General features: G+C 41.0%; 1 protein-coding gene across 8 annotated transcripts in view; it reads right to left on the reverse strand.

The window, feature by feature from the left end:
• The window catches only part of eif4e2 (eukaryotic translation initiation factor 4E family member 2), a 47799-nt gene extending 24242 nt beyond the window's left edge, over positions 1-23557 (reverse strand). For 4 of the 8 annotated variants that reach the window (XM_067995188.1, XM_067995187.1, XM_067995189.1 and 1 more), the window contains exons 1-6: positions 23426-23556; positions 19408-19522; positions 12341-12475; positions 8007-8111; positions 3470-3622; positions 608-744 (exon numbers count right to left, since the gene is read on the reverse strand). In XM_067995188.1, coding sequence (XP_067851289.1) covers positions 608-744; positions 3470-3622; positions 8007-8111; positions 12341-12475; positions 19408-19522; positions 23426-23445 — 665 coding nt within the window. In that variant the 5' untranslated portion in view covers positions 23446-23556. Of the gene's footprint in view, positions 1-607; positions 745-3469; positions 3623-8006; positions 8112-12340; positions 12476-19407; positions 19523-23425 lie in introns of all 8 variants that reach the window. The other 4 variants (XM_067995193.1, XM_067995185.1, XM_067995192.1 and 1 more) reach the window with 2 other exon arrangements.
• Positions 23558-26880: the final 3323 nt, after the last annotated feature.

Here is a 26880-nt window from a genome sequence, read left to right on the forward strand (position 1 = left end):
TCATTTTCTTCTGGTTTTGCTAAATGTTTTTAAGAGATCAGTACATCCTAAAGCAGCGCTATCAGGAACGACGTCAAAAACACCTGAACTCCTGTATCTTGATATAAATGGAACCTTGAATTAAGATACACACCACATACAACTTTGCATTTGTATAAAAGGTTTTTCCTTCTAATCTTAGTTCACAAAAAGTCTCCTTTTCTGATGCCAGTTTAAAAGTTACATGCAAATCAATGCAATTAAATTGAAGAGTGATTTTTGTACCCTCAGATAAACCACAGCACACCTGTCAGACTAGTAATTTGAACTGCATTATGTCATAAGAAAATAAAAAAATAATTAGTTCAGATTGATCGGAGAAGGACGGAATGAACTTTAGGAGAATGATAATGTCATCGTGCGTTGGTCAACTCTTTTCACTTCACCATCTCAGTTTTGGTGTCTGTGATGTCACTGATACAAGTGCACGATACTGACTGTATTCACTACTCACTTACATATTTCACTTGATTTGTGCAATATTGATTTAAATTCCAATATTTTGAATTTAATACCCAATATAAACATCTTGAGTCAAACAATTTTGTTAGCTCCTGGGTGTACTCACTTGATACTGTCAGTGTGTGTCTTGTATTCCATGATAGTATTGGGTGGTAAATTTAAAACACGCCGTAACGTGTCCCGTATGCGTGCAGTTGTAGCTTGGTCACTAGCCGTTTTATTCCATATGGAGATAATGTCTTCCTAGTAATAAAGAGGAATCAAAATGTGTAATGAGTTCTGAAGAATCACAAACTGCCAGTGCCTCGCAATATATGTACAAAGAAGGTCTTGCATCTCATCTCAAAACTAACCACAAGGCAAAACAATCATTACAAAGCAAATCATAAATCAATCATAATCATCTGTTAAGTGCATAATGCTGATTGTCATAATCCTCTTTCAGTTAGGAAAAAGCTACCAGTCGCTATTTCCATTTTTTAAACACAGCTACCAATCAGTAAACACCAGAAAACCAAAGATGTTTTCAAAAATCATTAATCGTATCCACTGAAGATTAGAATTTCCTGCATCAACCTTTCCCCACATGGGCCTGATTTTCTCTCTGGAGCTTGGCACTTGAGGTCTACTCAGTCCTTGAGATAGTGGTTTTCATTGCCCTCTTCCTTACCAGTATTTAACTAGCTCTGTGCATGTGGAAGCTTAGTGCCCAATAGCTCTTTTGGGATGTCTGTGCAATTGTGGCCCATCAGAGTCCCTCACTGCTACTCTTTTGCATGTGCAACTCAGATCCTGGAATTTCCTACTCTTCTTGGTCTGACCCAAGTCCGACCCTCCACACTGCCTCCTTGCCATGCCCAAAAAGTAGACTAAAAATAGTTGGGGTTATTTGCTGACAAAAATCAGTGTAGATCAAACTCTCCTGTCCTCAATCCTGCGCCTACCCAAGTCTTGCCAAAATAGACTCGACTCTTCTGCCTTCAATGTCACTCCTTATGCTAATGGAAATGCTCTTAGTTGCTACATACTGTAGGTGAGAATTCTTGAGAACTACACCTACAGTATACAGTGGCCAGAATTTGGATAGAAGTGGGATGGAGGAAAGGGTGAGAAAGAGGCTCAGAGTGGGCAAGAAAAGATGGCATGCTGTTAGTGACAATTTGGGATGGGAGATGAAGGAGACTACCAGAATTAACAGAGGGAGTGGAGAGAGTACCAGCAGGAAATGGTTTGGAGAGGGAGAAGAATGCACGGTTAAATTGAGAGGTGAGGAGAAAAGTGCCAAGTTAAGGGGGCAGAAGGGGGAAAAGGGAGAAGAGTGCCAGCATGAAGTGCACAGTATGGAAATTGGAGGAGAGAATATCTCTGTGAAAGTCAGGAGTTGAATGGGGTGCAGCGTCTCGGTGAACTGGATGCAGAGATGGTAAAATGCCTCTGTGAAGTGGGGCAGGAGGAGGAGGCATGGGAGAGTGACTGTTAAGGTCATTTTTGGTAAAGTCTGGACGATGTATTGAAAATACAGTTGGAGTCTGTTTAAGATTAAAAATCTATCAATTATAAAGTATAAAAGTGCTTACAATTAACCAAAATACATAGTTTCAGTATAAACTCAAAATTTACATCTCAAACATTTGTATTCCCTCCTTCAGGCCTTCATGTAGTTAATCCTCTTTCTTCCAATATGTGAAGCAATGTTGGATATGCCTACAGCTTAAGTTACAAAATGTGTGTAGCTACTTGGGGCAGATTTTCTTGTTAGTATCCTGGGGTGCATTGGATTGCTTGGACGCAGTGTAGAGAAGAAATATCGGGCAAGGAGCATCACGTCAGTAATGAAGTCAGCCCGATTTTCTGTCAATTTAAATTAATGGACTGAAAGTAGGGCAGGCTCCAATGCTGGTGCGCGTTCCTCCACGCTCGCTTTCCCTCTACACGCTATACCTAAGTGATTCAATGTACCCAAGTGAACAAGCAGAAAATCTGCTCTTTGTTTTCACACGTCATAAGCTTTAATCAAGGCCGTTCTGGAGTTGCCAGCATTTTGGGGGCTATGTCAGCTTTCGTCGGTTTTCTGGGTGGTCATGCATGTTTAATCATTTTTAATACAATTTTTTCCTCTCAACACACTCTAGTTCTTTGATGTGGATCAGAGATAGAGCAATATGATGATGCATCATCATAGGTGTAAAGTTCATCATATCACTATCAGAGGACAATAAGCTTTTGTTCTTCTGGTCAACAGTAGGTAGAGAACATACTCCAACAAAAACTTTTCATGTCTCACAACTGCCTTTATAGATGATATCAAAGGGTATAATTCAAAATAAAATTAACTTTGCAATAGTTTCATAGAAAGGCTCTGAAGTGTCTTGCTGAGTAAATAGGATTTTCATCTGTTTTAGTCCCTTACTTTTAAAACAAGTATTTCAAATTTAAAATAAAACTTAATTGTTGGTGTCTAGATTTTCTTACATCAGAGTTTTAAGGATTACATCCAAAAAAATACCAATAATGGAAAGCAAAGCACAGGTTTAAAATTTCATTTTCTTAAGAGATTTCAATGGAATTAGTTTTGTTTTTGGAGCGATGGTTAATTGCATAAACAAGTTCCATTTTTAAACTGCATTATAATTATTAAAAAGGGACTGTTTATAATTTTGACAAAACTGACCAATTTTCCCCCCACTCATTTTAGCTAAAGGCCTGTGACTGCGATTAGGCATAATTTTAAACTGCTTGTGACTCTTGGTCACTATATTCTGCCTGCCCCAGCACAGTGTTACAATTTGAGTTCACTGGAAATTTTCATAAACCTTTCATGGAGCACATGCAATATGCTTGGTGTAAAGCACTGGGAATTTTTTTAAATAGTGCAATCACTACTATTGCAATTAAGATTGTGCCAAGGTTCAAACAATCCTAAAATTGACAAACAATTTTCTCCAGAAAATTGAAGTGGGGGGTATACCTGAAATCGAACTGAAACAACAGCTCCACATATCTCCTCTCCCACCATGAACTGCTCGCCCAGCATTGCCAAAATTAAGTTCTCCCAGCAGCGTGATGCTAGTCCTTTCCGCAAACGGATAATCCACTTTCCACCATTCTTATTAGCTTCATCCTGGAAAAGGTCCAAAAAATAAAAACCGTAAGGTTTACTTTGTATTCATCCACTCATTTTATCTCACTCTTCCACAAAATATGCTGTAACTGGGAAGGGAGATGAGTGAGCTGTTGTCTACCTAGTGACTTCAACACTCTAAAGAGCCAAGCAGCAAGAGATGTATTGCCATGGAACAAGTAGCATTTTGGCAATTTCCTCATCAGTCCCTCCATCTTTGTCAAATACCATCCCCTCTCCAAATTCACTTTCCTTTCTAACGCCCGCAACTTAGCTCTGTGCTCACCTCTCCTATCGCTCTTTAATCAAATGCTTAGGGTCTGGTTTCCACCCTGCCCACAGGACCAAAACTGCACTGTTCAAAGTCACCAATAACATTCTTTGTGTGTAGGACCACAGTGAATTATACCTCCTTACCCTCCTCTACCTCTCTGCAGCATTTGACACAACTATCCCATTCTCCTCTATGGTCCATCCCTGTGGTACCACCCTCACTAAGTGCCACTCCTACCTATAACCAGCACATCTCTAGCAATGGCTGCTCACTGAGGATCAGACAGACAGTGCACAGCGTCAAGATTCTGTTTCAACATGAACCGAGTGTCAAACCCCACATCCTACCCATCGCCAACAATGCTTATTTCAGTGCCTCTTCAATATCACCCATCTCTACCCTTACTTCACTCGCAGTGCTGTAGAAACCTTTTCTACATCTTAGTTATCTCTAGGCTTGACTTTTCCAACAATCTCCCTGTCGGAATCCCAAGTTCAATCCTACATAAATTACAAACTGTCCAAAATTCTACCATCTGCATCTTATCCCACACCGACCCATTCCCTTATCCTCACCAGCTTCCACCAGTATCCCATCACACATTAAGTTAAAAATACTTGTTAAAGAACCTCGATAACCTTATTCCTCTCACTGAAATATTCTCTAGTCCAACGTGCCAATGCCTACCTTCTTCCAAATTAGCTCAGCCAAAACTTTGCTGCCTGTATCCTTTCCTGCATCTAGTCCCACTTGCCCATCACCCATGCTGATATATTGGCTTCCAGGCCATCAATGTCTCAAACTTAACATTCCCTTCTTAGTGTTTAAATCCCTCTATGACCTTGTCCTCCCCATATCGAACCTCCTCCAGCCCTACAAACCTGCCCCCCAAACCCCTAATCTTGCTTCAAACTCTCCATTCCTCCAACTCTGGCTTCTTGAGCATCTCGCCTCCTATCACCTCCATCATTAGCCTTATAGATCATAGAATCTTACAGCACGGAAGGATGCCATTCAGCCTATCGTGCCTGCACCGCCTCTTTGAAAGAGCTATCCAATTAGTCTCACTCCCCTGTTCTTTCCCCCACAGCCCTGCAAATTTTTGTTTTTCAAGTATATATCCAATTTCCGGTTGAAAGTTACTATTGAATCTGCTTCCACCGCCCTTTTCAGGCAATGCATTCCAGATAATTAACAACGCATTGCATAAAAACATTTCTCCTCATCTCACCCCTGGTTCTTTTGTCAATTATCTTAAATCCGTGTCCTCTGAACACTTCTATTAAAATGTCCTCTTATCCTTCTCTGCTCTAAGGAGAACAATTCCAGCTTCTCTAATCTCTCAAAGATATGGAATGCTTTGCAAGGGGCGGCTGTTGGGGCAGAGATTCTAAAACATTTGTATGGGTTTTGGACACCCCACCTCAGGAAGGACACATTGGCTCTGAAGGGGTGAAGCACAGATTCATCAGAACTTAAATTACGAGGACAGAAGAGCACAAACTTGGGTTATACTCCCATGGGTTTAGAAGCCTTCAGCCGCCTCACACTCAAATTCCCTCTCTAAACACCTCCATCTCTCAAGGAGGTTTGTTAAAACCACCTCTTTGACCATGCTTTTGTCACCCCTCCTAATCTCTCTTCTTTTGGTTTGGCATGTTTTTCCCTATGTCACAAACCCTATGGAACTTTTTTCTACATTGAAAGGCACTGTATAAATGAAAGCTATTATTGGTGTTGGTCTGCTGTGAACTATTGGTTGTAATTACCCACATAGCAACAAACAAAACAAAATTCAGCACTGTCTCCAAGATTCACACAACAGACTGAGAACACAGTTGTCTCAAATGAGAGTATGAACAAAAGTGCAACTTTGAGTTGCTTTTCTACACAACAAACTCAAGGGACATTTGTTAACTACTTAGCCCAAACCTACAAGCCTTCTTGCACAACATGGTGACAATCAAAATGTCTTTGTATTGATATTTTTAAATCCATTTTCATGGATTCAGGTTTAATATCTTTGAAGCACACAATGAATATTTTCAGCAAGCATCCCCAGTACAGATCCCTGGGAACATCACTTGTCACATCCCACCAATCAGAGAACATTCCCTGTATCCCTACTCTCTGTCTCCTACCTCCCAACCAATTACCGACCCATGTCACAAGGTTACCTCCAATTCTATGCGGTTTCATTTTTGCTAATAATCTTATGCAGAACCTTATTAAATGCCTTCTGGAAGTCCATGCGGACAACATCCATAGACACTCCCCTATCCACCATGCTAGTGACCTCCTCAGAAAAATCACTAGATTAGTCAGACATGCCCTACCCTTCATAAATCCATGCTGACTCTCTGAACACTTGAACAAGTATCAGCTGATTGTCACTCTGTCCCAGACGATAGATTCCAGTAAATTCCCCACAACTGATGCTAAATGGACATGCCTGTAGTTGCCTGGTTTCTTCCTTCCTCCCTTTTTAAATAATGGAGTGATATTTGCAATTTTCTAAACCAAAACATAATTTAGGATATAGAGATTTCCAATTAACATCCATTGATAGATGCATTTATTTAAAACTAAAACAAATCCATTTTCTGTACTTTAAAAGATATTCATTTTCAAATTGGGGTAATTACATACTGTGGACTTTTCTACCCTCACTGCTGTCGGTGATTCTGTGTTGAGACAGGAGTTCTGCTGTTAATAAGTGAGACATATAGTACTAATTCCTCAGCCCTCCCCAACAAACCTAAGGACGTCAAGGCCTTGGAGAGGGTGCAGAGGACATTTACCAGAATGATACCAGAGATAAAGGACTTCAATTATGCGGAGAGACTAGAGAAGCTGGGATTGTTCTCCTTAGAACAGAGAGGGTTAAGGAGAGATTTAATAGAGGTGGTCAAAATTATGAGGGATTTTGTTTGAGAAACTATTCCCACTGGCAGGAGAGTCAGTAACCAGAGGACACAGATTGAAGATAATTGGCAAAAGAACCAGAGGGGAAATGAGGAATTTAAAAAAAAAACGCAGCAACGAAGTTAGGTCGCAGATCAGCCATGATCTTATCAAATGGCAGAGTGGGCTCGAGGGGCTGAATGGCCTACCCCTGTTCCTAAGTTGCTATGATCTGAAATACACTTTCTGAAAGGGTTGTGGAAACAGATGCAATAGTAACTTTCTAAAGAGAATTGGATATATCCTTGAAAAGGAAAAATTTGTAGGCTATTCGGAAAGGGCAGGAAAGTGGGGCTAATTGAATAACTCTTTCAAACAGCCAGCACAGGCACAATGGGTCGAATGCCCTCTTTCCATGCTGTACGATTCTATGAAACCAAAAAAAGGAAGATGTGGCACAGAATATCGAACCCATCAAATATCCATCTTGTCATTTTGGCTAAAGCATAATCTACTTTAAGGCATGTCACCTGTTAAAATCAACACAGATCAATTTGTTTAAATGGGCTTGCAAACACTCATTTTTACAGCCCATTCTCAGTGTTGACAGCCCTTGTTCATGGTCAGTGGTTTCTCTATCTAGGCACTATGTAGGAAACAGGTGAAGGAAAATGAAAAATTATTTTAAAGATAAAAAATAGGGGCATGAAGCAGCAGAGTCAAGTGCTTTCTCAACGACAAAAAAAAACATACTTTGAGTTTGCATGCATGTTTTCTCCTCAAAACCACAAATTAGCCCCAGATCTCAAACTAAGGACTGAGATGGAACTGGGCTGGTCTGGAATTCACACAATTTAGTTTAGTTTACAAAATAGATGCTGAATTTATCTAAGTTTGTATATAAATCAAATAACAATTTTTGTAAGCTAAACAAGGTAAAAGATATCAGGGTTGAAATTGCTCCAATCTTATATTAACAAAAGCTACTAACCTATTTAAAACAAATGGGTTAATTAATTTATTAAGATAGCAGAGGAATTTCACATTAACAGGTGTATTGCAAATATCACAATGTAATTTTAACCCATTAGTTTTGGAGTAAGTAGAAACAAAAAAAATCATTCCATTAGTGAACACTGAATCCTAGAAGAAAACACTAAACAAGTCATATTCATTTAACTGTACCCCATTCAAGCAACTGCTCACCTCCCACATTGGTTTAATGCCGTCCTTGAACAGGTGAAAGTCACTGTGTCCGGTGAGATCACCAGGTCGAACTAAATGGCTATAAAACCTCCAGAACTGTTCAACCTGAAAAGAAAAAGGAAAAAATGTGTTCGCGAAATCCTGATCCAGTTAATCACTGAATTACTATAATACCCTGAACGGTTAAAATCATTGCTGATCCATTCCAGCATTGGCCCTAGAACCAATAATTTTAGATTTTATTTAACTCAGTGCTGTGTGTTAGGAGATCTGGCCATGACCCCAGGGTCAAATTAAGATGTCTCCTTCTGTGGCTATTAGTGGTCTATAAGGACATCCTTCGATCCTGGACAAACTGATAATGAGACACTCCATATCACACAAAGACAAAATGATTGCTGTGTTTCTGTAAGTCAAGATCTCCCCTACATGAATACTTTCAATTATACTAACTGTTTCAGTCTGTAATTAACTGGACAACTGGCAGATGATAGTAAAACACTCACGTGGAACTTTCCATTCTGGGCAGAGCTCAAGCATACAGTATGACAGCTAAACAATCTTATTTTTTGCCAGCTAAACAAATTTTTTGGCAATCAATTGCAGATGATCACCCGTGAAACCCACGGTGACCAAATAATTATTAATTCTTCAACAAAGACATAATTGTGTCAATGGTGTGGAGCACTCGGCCATCAATGACCATTGTGACCCCTATTGCCAGCAAAAAGAGTAAGAATAGAATGAAAAAGTCCACACTGACTTCATTGTTTTTGTTCCAAGGCTGCAATTTTACTCCATAGTTCAAATAATGGTTATAAACCATTTTTGTAATTATGTAATCTCAATCCCTCTTTTAGACTACTACATTGTGTACACTCCCAAGTTTTCTATTACGCTCATCGCATAATTTTATTATTACTCGATTAATACTGAAGTCACAGTGCTTTGGGAATTTGGGGTAGTTTGATAATTGCCAGTGTGGAGTGAACCCAGGCAATTTCCCTCAACTGGAGGAGGAATGTCAGATTGGGTGTCCACCACAATTTGAACTACAGCAGCCCAGAAGTCAACTGCCCAACCTGTCGTAGAAAATAGAAAGCCAAATAGCAGCAGAAAACGGGGGAACTCTGGATGGCTTAAACACACAAAAAAGTAATGCAAGTAAATTTTATGTAAATATGATATCAAGTTAATAATTCCAATTACAAAAATGCCAACAAGAGCAGTTAATGCTGGTGTCAATGCCTTAATGTAACAGTTCACAATCAGGCTCACTCCAGATACTACTTTTCTTTCCTTCTATTCAATGCATAAAAGTCCACTTTCACCAGCAAGACATTGCTCCCAAGAACCTTAATACGATTTAACTTGTAAATTTATTCTGGGATAGCAAATTGCAGGGTGTACAAATGAACCCTATAAACAATAAGGTAAACACTGGAAATAGCACAGGTTACCACCATGCACTCCTGCTCTCTCTGAATAATGGAAAATATCACAGTGATACCACACTCAGGCTGAAAATTATGAATGGAGTTTATTTATAACTAAGGTTAACAAAGCAAGATTGAATGCACCAGCAGACTGAGCTAGATTACAATACTTAATTCACCATGTCTCTTCCAAAATAATAATAGAAGCCTTTAGCAATTCCACACAATGTATTCACAACTTGGATCATACATTCTTGATTAAAAAGTTGTCATGAGCAATGTATCCCACAGCATTCTTCGATAGCCTCCAATCCATACAGAAGTACAGCAAGAAGGGAACCGCCCAATAGCTCCACACCCACTTATGTCCCTCTTCCCCTTTTGATCCAGTACTAAGGAAGATAGACACCTATAATTCACAATCAAAAGTAGGCCACCAATCAAGTCAGGTTTTCATAGGGCACAGGACAGTCTCAGTTATCAAACAAGCAAATCAGGCACCACCACAACCAAACAGTGACAGCCTTACTCGCAGGCTTGATGCAACAATTGCAAACTTCATTTCGATCATCTGGATGGATTTTAAAAATAAAAATCTCCCAACAGCTGCTAAACAATCCACAGAAAATGAGGTCAGACTGAATGAGCACTTGCACTGTAGTTCTGTGCACTTCTCTCCACAGAGAATTACTAAATTCAAATAGGACAAACAGCACATAAGAAATGTAAGTGCAAATAGGATTTTTACTGGGCTTTGAGAGCTAGATTGTCAGGGCTTGGGGGAGGGGCACAAGTTTGAAGACCCCTAAATTACAGTACAATGCAGTTTCTACACTTCTGAATATCATGAGTACCACTATTAAGCAGTTACATCAATTGAATAAAATTCTGGCTGCCTCCTCGATATGGAGTTTGGTACAACATCCCTGTCAACATTTTAAACTCACTACAAAGTACAGAAATAAGCTATTACAATTAACTACTGTGATAATAGGTGTTGAACTTGTCTGCTGAGATTGCAATTCAACTATAATATTCAATGCATCTTGTGCTATGGTGGAATCATGTCATTAGCCAGAACACTGATTCCTCTCAATTATCATAATTGGAAAGAGCAAAATATCTCCTTGGCTATTTCCAATTTGAATTGGAACATTCTATTTAAATGATGGTTGTTGATTTAAAATAATAAAGGATTAGGATAAAAAAAACAGCTGGAGCCACAAAGGCAAAAGATTTAGTTTTTCTTTTTTGATTCTACTTTTATTGTGCTAGGTCAATTCAGGTTATTTAGGAACATTTCAGTAAGAAAATGTAATTGGTCCGCACGATTAATAACTAACTGGTATTGAAATTGTTTCATGCACTGCATCATGTTGGGGGATGAAAAGTTAGAGGAAGGGGTGGGGTAGACAGCTAAGGGCTGTTAGGAATAAAGGTATGACATGGTTTGCCATCATAGTTGTCAGATTATGTAGGTTGTGTTACAAGAGTAATAAATAAATATCAAGGAATTGTCTTATGCAATGTATGTATCATGAAATACATTTAGCTGTAACCACCCTATGCTGAACAAATTATAAGCCTGGATCATTAGCTGTTACTGGGGATAGCTACAGACACTCAGTATTTTAAAGTGATTAGACTGGGGGATGTATATTGTAGAGACTCAGCTCATCCTTTGATTGAGATACTGGGAATGGGCAAGCCTCCCATTTCATATCGATGAGGCTGAATATCTGGCCACTGTCCCATGTCGTTAACAATATCAACATATTGATGCGGGAACATTTAACCCATCTCCTCCTAACAAGGTTGAATGTCTTGCATTGTCCCAGCAAGTCAATGTCAGCCTGGTGCCTGCAAGCGAGATCCTTTTCTCAAGCTGCTGGACTACTGTCTGCCTCACAATATGGACTAGGGATGGGTAGCCAGCTGACCGCAGGACATCCTGCTAAACAGTGTATAAAGACACAGCTCAACCAAGAATCTTTGTTGGGGATCCCTCCAGAGGCAGCAAACCAGTTGTTAAAGCGGACGCATTGGCAGGAGCCCAACGCTTGTGTTGGGAGAAGGAAAGAAGTCTGCAAAAGGCAGGATTTGCGGGATCCAAGAGGGTGGGGGGCCGAGAGGATTGAGAGAGGCCAAGGCGTGAGCCCTAGCCAGAGTGAAGTGGGTAATATACCTCCAGCTTCCATCCTGTAAACTGCTGCTTAAATACTGAGTGTATTAAACTGTTCTTCATAATAAAGTACATGCCACCGTAAACAATTGGAGTCAACTCAAATCTTTTGGAACCAGGAAGTGAGTAGCAGAGCAGGGGCTCCCCCAAGACCATAAATATATATTCCTAACATAGTAAAATAACAACTTTCTAGACAGCACCGCTCGCCAGGTAAGCATCTAGTAAGTCCAATGAAGCAATCAATTCAGATCCTCTATTGGTCCTTTACTTATTTACAATTACTATATTTACCTTTCTAATACCAAAGCACTGTCCAGACTAACTAACTTGGATGGACAGTGTACAACACAATGGCACCCAACAGCAGCTGGCAAAATCACTGCTCAACTCACAAGACACCAGGTTTTCCGGTATCATGTACAAACAGAAATATTTACTCAGCTATTCCCCTAGCAGCCGCACCCCCCCCCCACCACCACCCTCCTCAAAAAAAAACTTAAACATTTATTTTATCTTCTTTTATATTCTTCTTCCTGAGAATTATCCTAAATTTGTGCACAATAAAAACACCATTTAATGTATAATAAAAAAAAGTTAAAGACAAGCATAAAGAAACGCCCATCACCAAAACGAAAACAAAAAAAAAAATTCCCATCGAATAGCTTTGCTTTTGTATCATCATAAATAGCCAATAAAAGGAATACGGTGCTTACAGATGCAAATGTTCCAATCTGTTTAACATTCTGTTCATAGCTCTGAGAGCTGGTGGGTCGACCTGGTGTACGTCTGGAATACCAGAACGTATAGTTGTACTGTAGAGGGTGTTCTCCTGGGCCAGGGACTACTGTCTGTAAGGAACAAAATATTTGAATGAAAGGGCAGCAAATTTACTCCATATCTTGAGAAGTCAGAAAAAAAGGTCAAGGATTGCTTTTTTGTTATATGGTCATGTTCCTTATTTGTATGCAAATATACATAATGTGAGTGGCCAGAGTGTATTCTGGGTATTGTATTTCTACAGGAGCAGGATGAAAATTACAAATCCATGTTTCATCATACACAAAGAATTTGTCCACAGTAGCTGTAAATGCACAGCACCTAAAGCAGAGGTGAAATTTCCAAGTCAAACTCCGGATCCCTGACAGAAGGGCAGGCCTAATTGTGGAAACTTCATGCAGCCATTTCTAACATTATATGACCAACTTCCTGGTTAAGTTTAGCAAATTTCAGATTTGTGCAATTTTTAGCTGTTTACATTGATTTCACTGAAGGAAAATGGTGACCAAAAAAACAGCACGAAGAAACTTTGAGCGATTTGATTGGTCCATTTTGTGGTATTTGCTGGTCTGTAAATGGCAGCTTTTAAAAAAAGGACTTTTATTTCTTGGTTACTCATTCTTCATTGCTACTTTTAATTCATTTACATTTACTCAGATATTTGAGCAGTCTGAAACTAGTATCTACAGAGTGGGTATGTAATTGGTAAATGAATTTCAATATAGGTAAGAGAGAGGTGGTACAATTTGGTAGGAAGAATAAGGAGGCCACATACTCCTTGGAAAATAAGAGTCTAAATGGGGTAGAGGAGCAGAGGGATCTGGGGATAGATACACAAATCACTAAAAGTAGTGACACAGATTAATCAGGCCATTAAAAAAAAGCAATCAAAGCACTAAGGTTCATTTCTAGAGAGATAGAATTGAAAAGCAGGTAAGTTATGTTCAACTTGTATAGAACCTTGATTAAGCCACTTGGAGCACTGTGAACAGTTCTTGTTTCCACATTATAAAAATGATAGAGGTGCTGGAGAAGTTGCAAAACAGATTTACTAGGATGATACCAGAACTGAGAAGTTATACCCATCAGGAAAGATTGAACAGGCTGGGGCTCTTTTCTCTAGAAAAAAGACTGAAGGGTGACCTGATAGAGGTCTTTAAGTTTATGAAAGGGTTTGATAGGGTGGAGATAGAGAAGATGTTTCCATTTGTGGGTGAGACCAGAACTAGGGGCCATAAATATAAGACAGTCACTAATAAATCCAACAGGGCATTCAGGAGGAACTTCTTTACCCAGAGAGTGGTTAGAATGTGGAACTCGTAGTAGTTGAGGCGATTAGCATAGATGCATTTAGTGAGAAGCTAGATAAACACATGAGGGAGAAAGGAATGGAAGGATATGTTGATGGGATTAGATGAAGAAGGGTGGGAGGAGGCTCGTGTGGAGCATAAACAGTGGCATAAACCTTTTGGGCCGAATGGCCTTTTTCTGTGCTGTACATTCCATGTAATTTGTAGCCAGCAACGCCCGAAAGATGTCATGAGCTGCAAGTGCCAGAGCTCAACTCCCTGTCAGTAAATTTTTAATGTTTTGCAGTCTAGGCTTTAAAAAACAAACCCTCCTTAAATTTTATGAAACTTCCAGCAGACTCATCAGATTGCATCAGCACTTTTTAAACTGGCTTCACGTTGCGTGGAATTATGTTCCATATATCATCAAGCACACCTTTGATAACCTTCCTAAAGTGGCACAAACACAAATCGGAATTCAAATGTGGACATATATTGTCATTATGAAGCAGAAACTATTTCACATCGACACAAAAGTGGTAATATAAATGCACCAGGAGACATTTATCTAATTTGTTGTTAAAACTTAGGAGAAAAAAAAATTGATAAATCAGGTATCATGCTACCATTGCATACACTGCATACTTATTTGCTTTTCATCCTCTTATTTGTATTCTAAATTAGCCATTGGATTGCAGCTAATATTCCAAATGCAAGGTTAAAATATAATTGATTCCCTCCTGCCCAGTTGCACATTACAGAGGGGCACAGTGAAGGTGTATAAATGCAGTAGTCATAGGGGATTCAATAGTCAGGGGGACAGACAGGCCTTTCTATGACCGCCACTGCAAGTCCCGCATGGTATGTTGCCTCCCTGGTGCCAGGGTAAAGGACATCATGGAGAGGGTGCAGAACTTTCGACGGCCGGGGCGGGGGGGGCGGTCACAGCCAGAAGTCATGGTCCATGTGGGTACCAACGACATAGGAAAGAAAAGGGATGAGGTCCTGCAGTCAGAGTTTCAGGAGCCAGGGAGGAAGTTAAAAAGCAGGACCCCAGTGGCAATGTGCTAGTGAGTACAGAAATGGGAAAATATGGCATGGCTAGACACATGGTATAAGAGGGAGGGCTTCAGATTCCTGGGTCATTGGGACCAGTTCTGGGGCAGGAGGGAACTGTTCAAGACAGATGGTTGCACCTCAACGGAGATGGGGCCAATGTCCTCGCGGGGAGGTTCACTAGTGCTGAGGAGGAGGGTTTAAACTAATTTGGCAGGGGGATGGGCACCAGGATGTAGCATTAGAAAGGAGAAACAAGGTTCACAAAAGGATTGGGAGATAGAGATAGCACTAGAGTAAGAAATAGTACAGTATCAGGTGGGATCAGACTAAGAGAGAATATGAGAAGGTAGTTTAGAGTGAGTGTGTGTAAATGCACGAATCATTGTAAATAAGATTGGTGAGTGCAGGCGCAAATAGCCACATGGGAATATGATGTTGTGGCGATAATGGAGACCTGGCTCAATAAAGTGCAGGATTGGGTACTAAATATTCCGGATACAAGGTGTTCAGGAAAGATAGGGAAGGGAAAAAAAAGAGGGGGGTGGTAGTATTGATTAAGAAGAATACTGCAGTGCTGGAGAGAGGATGTTCTTAAGGGGTCAAGGACACAATCTATTTGGTTAGAGTTAAGAAAGAATAGAGAGGCGCCATTACACTACTGGGTGTATTCTACAGGCCACCAACTAATGGGAAGGATATAGAGGAGCAAATTTGCAGGGAAATTACAGAGAGGTGCAAGAATTATAGAATAGTGACTTCAACTATCCTAATATAGACAGGGATACTAATAGAATAACGCACAAAGAGGGGGAGGAATTTCTGAAGTGCGTTCAGGAGAACTTTCTTGATTAGTATGTTTCTGGCCCAATGAGGAAGGAGGCATTGCTGGATCTAGTTCTGGAGAATGAAGTGGGTCAAGTGGACTAAGCGTCAGTGGGAGAACATTTAGGGATCAGTGATCACAGTATCAGAAGGTTTAGATTGTTATGGAAAAGGAGCAATCTGGAGTAAAAATGCTTAATTGGAGGAGGGCCATTTCAGTGGGTTGAGAACAGATGTGGTCCGGGTAAACTGGAATCAAAGATTGCAGGCAAAACTGTAATTGAACAATGGGCCACCTTTAAAGAGATGGTTCGGATACAGTCTAGGTACATTCCCACGAGGGGGAAAAGTATGCAACCAAATCCAGAGCTCCCTGGATGACAAAAGTGATAGAGAATAAGATGATGCAGAAAAAGAGGGAGTAAGGCAGATGCCAGGCTGAATATAGAAAGTGAGGAGAAGTGAAAAAGGAAATAAGAGGGGCAAAGAGAGAATATGAGAATAGACTGGCGGCTAACATGAAAGGGAATCCAAAGTCTTCTACAGGCATACAAATAGTAAATGGGTAGTGAAGAGGGGTGGGGCCAGTTAGGGACCAAAAAGGAGATGTACACATGAAGGCAGAGAGCATGGCTGAGGTACTAAATGAGTACTTTGCATCTGTCTTTACCAAGGAAGAAGATTCTGCCAAAGTCACAGTAAAAGAGGTAGTTGAGATACTGGATGGGCTAAAAATTGATAAAGAGGAAGTACTAGAAAGGCTGGTTGTACTTAAAGTAGATAAGTCACCCAGTCCGGATGGGATGCATCCTAGGTTGCTGAGGGAAGTAAGGGTGGAAATTGCAGAGTTACTGGCCATAATCTTCCAGTCCCCCTTAGACACCTTAGGTAGGGGTGGTGCCAGAGGATTGGAGAATTGCAAATGTTACACCATTGTTCAAAAAAAGTGTAAGGATAAACCCGGCAACTACAGGCCAGTCGGTGGTGGGGAAGCTTTTAGAAATGATAATCCAGGACAAAATTAATAGTCACTTGGACACGTGTGGACTAATAAAGGAAAGCCAGCACAGATTTGTTAAAGGAAATTCGTGTTTAACTAACTTGATTGAGTTTTTTGGATGAGGTAACAGAAAGGGTTGATGAGGGCAATGTGGTTGATGTTGTGTATATGGACTTTCAAAAGGCATTTGATAAAGTGCCACATAATAGGCTGGTCAGCAAAATTGAAGCCCATGGAATAAAAGGGGTAGTGGCAGCATGGATATGAAATTGGCTAAGTGACAGGAAACGGAGTAGAGATGAATGGTTGTTTTTCAAACTGGAGGAAGGTATACAGTGGTGTTCCCCAGGGGTTGGTACTAGGACCACTGCTTTTTTTGATATATATTAATGACTTGGACTTGGGTGTACAGAGCACAATTTCAAAATTTGCAGATGACACAAAACTTGGAAGTGTAGTAAACAGTGAGGAGGATAGTGATAGACTTCAAGAGGACAAAGGCACACTGGTGGAATGGATGGACACAGGGCAGATTAAATTTAATGCAGAGAAGTGCGAAGTGATATATTTTGGCAGGAAGAACGAGGAGGGGCAATATAAACTAAATGGTACAATTCTAAAGGGGGTGCAGGAACAGAGGGACCTGGGGGTATATGTGCACAAATCTTTGAAGGTGGCAGAACAGGTTGAGAAAGCAATTAAAAAAGCATGCGAGATCCTGGCCTTTATAAAACAGAGGCACAGAGTACAAAAGCAAGGAAATTATGTTGAGCCTTTATAAAACTCTGGTTCGGCCACAGCTTTTAAAAAAAAATTCGTTCATGGTAAGTAGGCGTCGCTGGCAAGGCCAGCATTTATTGCCCAGCCATAACTGCCTTTCAGAAGGTGGAGGTAAGCCGTCTTCTTGAACCGCTGCAGTTCATGTAGTGAAGGTTCTCCCACAGTGCTGTTAGGAAGGGAGTTCCAGGATTTTGGACGAAGGAATGGCGATATATTTCCAAGTTGGGATGGTGTGTGACTTGGAGGGGAACGTGCAGGTGGTGTTGTTCACATGTGCCTGCTGCCCTTGTCCTTGTCCTTCTAGGTGGTAGAGGTCGCGGGTTTGGGAGGTGCTGTCGAAGAAGCCTTGGCGAGTTGCTGCAGTGCATCCCGTAGATAGTACACACTGAAGCCACAGTGTGCCGGTGGTGAAGGGAGTGAGTGAATGTTTAGGGTGGTGGATAGGGTGCCAATCAAGTGGGCTGCTTTGTCTTAGATGGTGTTGACTTCTTGAGCGTTGGTGGAGCTGCACTCATCCAGGCAAGTGGAGAATATTCCATCACACTCCTGACTTGTGCCTTGTGGATGGTGGAAAGGCTTTGGGGAGTTAGGAGGTGAGTCACTCGTCACAGAAAACCCAGTCACTGACCTGCTCTTGTAGCCACAGTATTTATGTAGCTGGTCCAGTTAAGTTTCTGGTCAATGGTGATCCCCCTGGATGTTGATGGTGGGGGATTCGGCGATGGTAATGCCGTTGAATGTCAAGGGGAGTTGGTTAGATTCTCTTGTTGGAGATGGTCATTGCCTGGCACAAATGTTACTTGCCACTTATCAGCCCAAGCCTGGATGTTGTCCAGGTCTTGTTGCATGCGAGCACGGACTGCTTCTTTATCTAAGGGGTTGCGAATGGAACTGAACACTGTGCAATCATCAGCGAACATCCCCATTTCTGACCTTATGATGGAGGGAAGGTCATTGATGAAACAGCTGAAGATGGTCAGTCCTAGGACACTGCCCTGAGGAACTGCAGCAATGTCCTGGGGCTGAGATGATTGGCCTCTAACAACCACTACCATCTTCCTTTGTGCTAGGTATGACTCCAGCCACTGGAGAGTTTTCCCCAATTCCCATTGACTTCAATTTTACTAGGGCTCCATGGTACCACACTCGGTCAAATGCTGCCTTGATGTTAAGGGCAGTCACTCTCACCTCTCCTCTGGAATTTAGCTCTTTTGTCCTTGTTTGGACCAAGGCTGTAATGAGGTCTGGAGCAACCAAAACTGAGCATCGGTGAGCAGGTTATTGGTAAGTAAGTGCCGCTTGATAGCACTGGAGTATTGTGTCCAATTCTGGGCACTGCACTTTAGGAAGGATGTGAAGGCCTTGGAGAGGGTGCAGAAAAGATTTACTAGAATGGTTCCAGTCACATGGATAGATTGGAGAAGCTGGGGTTGTTCTCCTTAGAGCAGTGAAGGTTAAGATGAGATTTGTTAGAAGCGTTCAAAATCATGAAGGATTTAGATAGAGTAAATAAAGAGAAACTGTTCCCATTGGCAGAAGGGTCAAGAACCAGAGGACACAAATTTAAGGTGATTGGCAAAAGTACCAAAGGCGTCATGAGGAAAAACTTTCTTTACACAGCGAGTAGTTGTGATCTGTAATGCACTGCCTGAAAGGGTGGTGGAAGCAGATTCAATTGTGGCTTTCAAAAAGGAATTGGATAAATAGTTGAAAAAATTTGCAGGGCTATGGGGAAAGAGACTAACTGGATTGCTCGTACAAAGAGCCGGCATAGGCTTGATGGGCCGAATGGCCTCCTTCTGTGCTGTAGGCATTCTTTCATTCCATGACCTTGCTTAGTTGGTCAGAGTGCACCATCTATACCTCATACAAATTTTAGGCATCAATCCTGCGGTAAATAAGCAAGTAAAACTCTCTATGAACCCACCACAGATCAGTTGTCCACAGTTTCTTCCTTCACCCAACAGACTGAGTGAGAGAGCTGGCTGTTCCTTCAGCAGTACAGTGTGTATGGCTGTTCTTCCTAATGCAGTGTGTGCCTTTATGTTCTCACCTTCCTTTTGGTACTGTTCTGGGTCTTCTCGTTGTCTGTTTTTTCCTTCTCATTCTCTTTCTGTGTGTGGCTATCCTCATTTTGATCTTGGTCTCCACTGTCGTCATCTTTTAAACTGCAAATGAGGAAACAGTTTAACAAGTATCCGGTATGGTTTCAGAGCATTCCTTAGCATTAGCATAACAATCTTTTTCTATTATACAGAATCAGTAAGATAGTTCTATCAATAAGTTGCATATTTGTTTTTGCTCATGACATTGTCTGGCATATAACGCTGCAAGCAGAGATTACAAATGTAACATTAACTAGTATATCCAACAAAAATATTCCACACATTGTTTTCAACAAATACAAGTAACTGAAGCAGTGGCAAGTCAAATTCCAGAGTGGGCTGTTCAAACATCATTTTACAGCAATGTGTTTACAACACAATGGCTAAGGCCCAGCTTGGAATATTCAATTCACTGACCATTAAGACTATTCCATAATAAATCTAGATAATGGCATTCATTAGAACCAAACCTCCCCCACCATCCTTATACAGCCTTGCCTATTAATTACCATGTTAAATTGGAAATTTCCAGAGATTCGGTCTTTTTTATTCTTTACAGTGGGGAAGGAGGTTAATAATGAGGTCCTCCATTGGTGCCTAACACCTGACAAAGGAGGTAACCTCCGAAAGCTTGTGATTTTCAAATAAAACTGTTGGACTATAACCTGGTGTTGTAAGATTCCTTACATTTGTCCACCCCAGTCCATCACCGGCATCGCCACATCATAACATCGGTAGTGGGTAAACAACACAGGATAAAATTAATACTCACCTAGAAAGTCGCGTTAATTAAGGACAGCCAATACAGATTAGTAAAAGGCAAGTTTTACCTGAAAAATTTAATAGAGTTCTTTGAAGAATGGAATATATTGATAAAGGAAATGACTTAGATGTTGTGTACATGGATTTTTCAAAAGGCACATAAGGAGGTACAGCACAGGAGGCCTGTTGACAAAATTAAGGTAGAAGTATTAAAGGGAGTGTAGCAGCATGGATAAGATGATGATTGAAGGACAGAAAACATTAGTGGTTAATGGATTTTTCAGACTTGAGGGGTGTAAATAGTGGTGTGCTCCAGGAGGCAGTCCTTAATTGTGACAATGACTAAGTAACTTTAAGAGGACATAAAACAGGTTAATAGATTGGTTAGATAGATGCCAGGTGAAATTTATTGCAATAACATATGAGGTGATATATTTTGGGAGAAAGAATAACTAAATGGTAAAATTTTGAAACGAGTAGAGGATCAGAGAAACTTAGGTTTTCAGATGCACTTTTAAAGATTCGAGTGAGGACAAGTTGATAAAGCTGTTAATAGAAGAATACGGGATCCGAGGTTTCATAAATAAATGTTAGTGTACAAAATCAAACAGGTAATACTAAAATTCTACAAATTATTTGTTAAGCTACAGTTAGAATAATGTGTCTTGTTTTGGGCACCTTACTTTAGGAAAGATCTCAAGGCCATGGAGATGGTGGCAGAAGTGATTCACTATGATATCAGAGATGAGAGGCTTTAGTTATAAAGGAATACTAAGAAAAAAGACTCTTTTCACTAGAGCAAAGAAGGTTAAGGAGATCTGACTGAGGTGTTCAAAATTGAGAGAGGTTTTGATAAAGTATCAGAAAAACTATTTCCACTGGTTAGTGAGCAGTGACTAAGGGCATAAATTTATGATTGCCACTAAAAAAAGGATTTTTAAAAAATGCCGAGCATTGTTACACATGGAATGTCCTACCTGAAAGAATGGCGAATGCAGAATCCATAACAGCTTGTAAAAGGGAAGTGGATAAATATTTGATAAAAAATAATTTAAAAGGGGTTGGGGCTAAGTGAATAGCTCTTCCAGAATGCCACAATACACACCTCTGGCTGTAAATTTCTATGATTCTACAACAAAGTCCAACTGATAATCATACACTGTTAAATTTCTATTCCCCAGAATACAATGGGGCAGATTTTGCTGTCAAAATAACAGCGGAGGCTAATGGTGCTCAGCATTATTTATGCATAAATGGTACAGCAACTTCAGGTAAGGAGCAGGTGCGCGGTTAAATGCCTATATCCAAAAGTTGCTGTCCGAGTTGCACTACTTCGCTGTTAGCTTAGCGAAAATGGCATTTCGCTGTCTGCCTCACCATTGACATGCAACGAATGTCGTGAAGTTGCTGTATTTGCTCGATAGATACAAACTAAACTCACCACTGAAAGTTAAGTCTTGTCATTTCAAGCATAAGTACCCTTTTAAGGAAGTGATACTCGTTAATTACTGCCAACTGACTGGCACTAAAAATTAACTACTACAAGTGTTGAGTCTCATTCCTTCAGGCATTAATTGTTGTTGGAGATTTTTTAAATGTCAAATATAAAAAATTTTAATTTAAAAAAAAACACTTTTCCTTTGTCTCTTTTTTTCTCCCTCTTAATCCAATCTTTCTTTCCCTCTATTTCTCTTTCTGTACCTGATTTGACATTGAATTCGCCCACTCTAACTTACATTTCCTTCTCAGTCCTTCCGCTGTTTATTTCTCTATGCTACAATCTTATTGGTTAAGGAGATACCCTGTTGGTTGGCATGGTTCACTCAGGTCCCAGATGCCCTGTTTCCCTCACTGCACTGTTTTCAGCTCACACTTTCAGCAACTTAGTGGGCAGAAATGTTTTGAGCTGAAGAGTGCAGGGGCAAGTCTAACAAACAGCAGATGCTGTTAGATGTCCTGCCATAGCAAAATCTGGCCCATTGTATTCACTTGCAGTATAGTTACTCTACCATACTGCCGTCAACAGCATTGGCTACAGAACAGTGAACAAGCAGCACTGCCGTCCCTGGAGTCCATGCGAGCTACCAAGAGGTCATTTCCATGGACGCTTCCAGAGGCAGCACCTCCCCATAGCAACTTTCCACATCGTTCACCTGAGGAAGGAGGTAGCCTCCGAAAGCTTGTGAATTTAAAATAAAATTGCTGGACTATAACTTGGTGTTGTAAAATTGTTTACAAACATAAATAGAGGCAGAGCATTCATGTTTTCTAGCCACAGGCAGGTTTAGCAGCTCAGCCAACCCATACAGGTCAACTAACTGATTTTGTACTCATTAGGAATCCTCTCCCAGTCATTGGGGAATGTATACTGTACATATGAACTGTAATTTAAAATTAAATATCTGGTAAGGTTAGCTTCATCTTGTCCCAAGGACATCCCACCAGTTTTGTCCCTTGTCTGCACAATATAAACAAGCAGGCAAAGTCTGTAATATTAACAGTTGAGATCTTATCAGAATCTACACTCTTAGAAGTATGCTTTAGAGAATTTTAAAATAGGCCCAATTCTTGGAACTATACTTCAAAACTCCACAGCAGAACTATCAGGTTAAACGCCCTGACAAATCGAGTGCAGCATAGAATTTCTTCAGAATGTACTTTGATGGGACCAATGTAAATAAAACATGGGAAGATAAACTGCAACTCTTCGACACTAGCCCTTAAACACATATTGTACTTTCAAGTTTTGCAAAACCATTTTGCAAAACACCAATAAATCCATCTACGATTTGTCCTGATTTTAACAGATGGTTTTTAAATACACTGGCTTCGGTATTAACTGTTTACAAAACGGACACTAATGTAAGCGTTTCACATCTCAGGGTTAGCGAGAGGCTCCCAGCAACTGCTGGATTAATCGGAGTGAATCGCAATTCAAAGCAATTACAGCACACAAGGTCAACGCGCCCGTGGCAGTCACTGGAGAGGCGCAGCAAGCCCGACGGCCCGAGCTCAGCTCTGACAATCCGGTGTGTGGCTGCGGCCCTGCAGACGACATTTTTAAATGGACTTGAGAAGAAGAAGAAGAAGAAAATAGCAAGGACCAGGCCGCCAGTGCTGAGCTGAGCTCGGATCCAGCTGAAAGATTCAATAGGAAAAGGATGAAGAACAAGGGGGAAGGGAGGAAGGGGATCAATGACTCACGCGTCGAACTTGTTGTTCATGGTGTTGGCAACGGGCGGGACTCTCCTCACGGACTCGGGGCCACTCCCCTTCCACCAACGGCTTCAGCTGCGCGTTTACCTGAGGTGGGAGGGATGATATCCGGGAACGCAGCACGTGACACTCGCCATTTAATAAGCCAAGTGCACGCGACGTGTCGTCACATTTACCATTACGTCATGTTCAATAGCAACTTCGATGTCTATGTGGAAGGATCATACCAGAAGGTAGGTAATTATAGCAGCAGTGAAAGGGCATTTGCACCAAGAATTGCTTATTGGCTTGAGATCTCTCCAGCCTATCCTTGCTCATCCATGCCTTTGTTACCTCTAAGCTTGACTATTCCAATGTTTTCCCTGCCAGCCTCCCATCTTCTACCCTCTGTAAACTTGAGCTCATCCAAAACTCTGCTGCTCGTATCTTAACGCGCACCAAGGCCCGTTCACCCATCACGCCTGCACGAGCTAACCAATGTCTTGATTTTAAAATTCTCATCCTTGTTTTGAAAATCCCTCCATGGCCTTGCTCCTCCTTAGCTCTGTAACCTTCTCCAGCCTTACAACCTGCGCTCCTCCAATTCTGGCCTTTTGCACATCCCCAATTTTAATTGTTCCAGCATTGGCAGCTGTGCCTTCAGCTGCATAGGTCCTAAACTTTGGATTTGCTTCCCTAAACCTCTCCTCCTTGAAGATGCTCCTTAAAACCTACCTCTTTGACCAAGCCTTTGTTCCATATGTGGCTTGGTGTCACATTTTGTATGATAATGCTCCTGTGAAGTGCCTTGGGACATTTTACAATGATAAAGGCACTATATGAATGCAAGTTGTTGTTTCTTATCCTATCCACAATCTCTGGTCCAGAAAGACATCTATTTTCCTCTTGCATTCAATGATACAATTTGCTTCAAAGGCCCTCCCTGATAATCTAATTGTCTGTTACACATTGCTTAAATTCCACATAACCTAATATCTGAATTTTTAAGTTATATTCCTTAGTTTTTGAACACTCTGTTAGTGTGAACAACTTTCCATGATCACCATAAGCAGTCCCTTTCATTATATTAAAAATGTGTTAGAGCACAAAGTTTTTTTTTCTGAGAACAAGCCCAACATTTTCTCATAATGACAACACTTGAATTTGTATTGTGCCTTTAATCTAAAAGACATCCTAAAATGTTTCACAGAAAACAGAGACTGAGGCTAGAAGGGGGAGGAGTAACCTAATGCTAGTTTTTAAGCAGATGGAGAGGTGGATACACAGGTTTTGGGAGGGAATGCCGTAGAGTAGAACCCATATGGCTGAAGGCTCTGCCATTGATGATGCAGCAAAGTGAGTGGCAGATGCAAAAAAAAGTCTGAGGCACAGAGTGATCAGTCAAAGGGACCTAGAGCTGGAGAAGATTGCAGATAGAGTGGGGTAAAGCCACATAAATAAAAACTAGGTTGTGGATTTTACTTTGAATGTGTTTGAGAAGAGGGAGGTTAGTGATGGCATAATATTTTGCAAAGGTGGAAGGGTTGAGGGTGAGTTTTTTTTTTGGGGGGGGGGGGGTGGAGGATGATAATGAGGATACCCGGTATCACTGCGAGTCCTTGGCCCTGAAAATCTACAGATCATAATCCCAGAAGGGCCTTCCAGTGCTGACTCTGCTGGAATTTGTAGGGTCAGTGGTACGGCATCTAATTATTTGGGCCGGAAAGCGTTATGCTAAGCTCTAGTGAAGTTTCATGCTCAAGACCGAACAATGTGTGTCTCGTCAAACGAACAACCATCATCCATTAAATCAACAGGAAGGAAATTTATTCTCAAGTACTTGTCAAAAGCTGCCAGAACTACTCAGTCTGACACCATGACAGCCAGCTCTCACTCAATCCCCAGTACATACAACAATGTTTCAATCAGAAGTGACTTGATTACTGGAGGCCGTGGATTATAGAAAACAGATGCAAGGTGGTGTAGCACTGCTCAATGACTGAATGTCTGAGAAGCATTGGGGGGGGGGGGGGGGAACGATTTTAACCGTGGCTGCCTGCCAGAAACCAGCCAGGAGACATACCCGGCGATATCCCACAGTGTTTAATTTTAACCAGCTCTTCTGTGCAGGTGACAAGTACACCTACCTGAAACCAGCAGGGTCCTTCTTCAGGGCGCCGAAGGCATAATTGAGACCCGACTGCTATTTTAAGCGGTGGCCTAACCGGGGAAGCTATTGTGGCTTTCCTGCCAGGTGAAGCTAGCGGAATGAAGAGCGGGACCACGAGGCAACTTAATTTTTTTTGTTTTTACTTTCCATGTGGGGCCCGGAGGAGTACTGCTGGCTCCACAAGGAAAGTTTAGGCCTCCTCTGCCCCAGGCTTCCCCTCCTTCCCGATCGCAAGACCCTCTTGAAACCGCCCACCTCCTGACTTACTAGAGTGCTGGGGACCTTTCTTTCACCACTGTCCAAAATTCTACTAGCACCCCCCAGGAAAGTCCAGGCCTCTGCTGCATTGGGCTCCCCCTCCCCCTAGCTGTGAGATCCTTGCAACAACCCCCCCTCCAGGACTTACCTTGCTGCCAGCAGTCTTTTCCTGTTCTTTGTTCTTGCCCACTGGTAGCTGTTGTTTTCTGCTGGAAACAGCCGAGCAGTTGACTGGCATCATTCAAATGAAGCTTCTCATCGGGAATTAAAATTGGCCACAAGATGTGAGATTCTCTCATATTATAGCGTAAACACAGAAAATGCCTTTAGTATCGTACCATTTCATACAAGAGTCAAAATAATTTTATTGAGTACTGGCTCAATGACCTGGCTCTCAAGTTACAGATGTATATAAATATATTGATTGGCATCTTCTTCTGAATCAGTTATTTAAATTCTGCTTGGTCCCTATTGGAAGTTATTTTATCAGCATGTTTTTTTGTTAAACCAGTATTCTGGAGCCATCAAATAAAATTAGTGAGTCCAAATATCGTCCACAGTTGGCGAGGAAAGGAAGAACCACTTCATAAAAAATTACTTAAATAGTTTGGTACAGTAGACAAAGCTATTTATTTTTTCATACTAGAATGAAGAGCTAGCTAAATTAGCTACTGTAAAAATACATGTGTTACTGCTATTATTCACTTGTTTGATTACTGTTTAAAAAATGTTTCAGTTTATGCCTAAAACAAAGTCTAATGTTATTCTGCTGCATTATGAAGACAGTGAGGATCTCAAAGGCACGGGATAGAATCACGCAAACTAGAAATTTACCTAAATATCAGGGCAAATGAAACACTGGGATTTAGGGAGCTCAGACTCACCTATGAGAGTAGTCTAAAACATGGAAGCCAAAAATATCTAGTACATAAAAAGGAGGTAAGAAACCCAAAAAACGAACTCACTTTTGTTTGAAAAGTCCAGCCTCCACTACTCACCATTTGTAGATCAACAGGACAATAGTTTTTTTTCTTTT

This window comes from Heptranchias perlo, chromosome 13, assembly GCF_035084215.1.
Source record: "Heptranchias perlo isolate sHepPer1 chromosome 13, sHepPer1.hap1, whole genome shotgun sequence".
Taxonomy (NCBI): Eukaryota; Metazoa; Chordata; class Chondrichthyes; order Hexanchiformes; family Hexanchidae; genus Heptranchias; species Heptranchias perlo.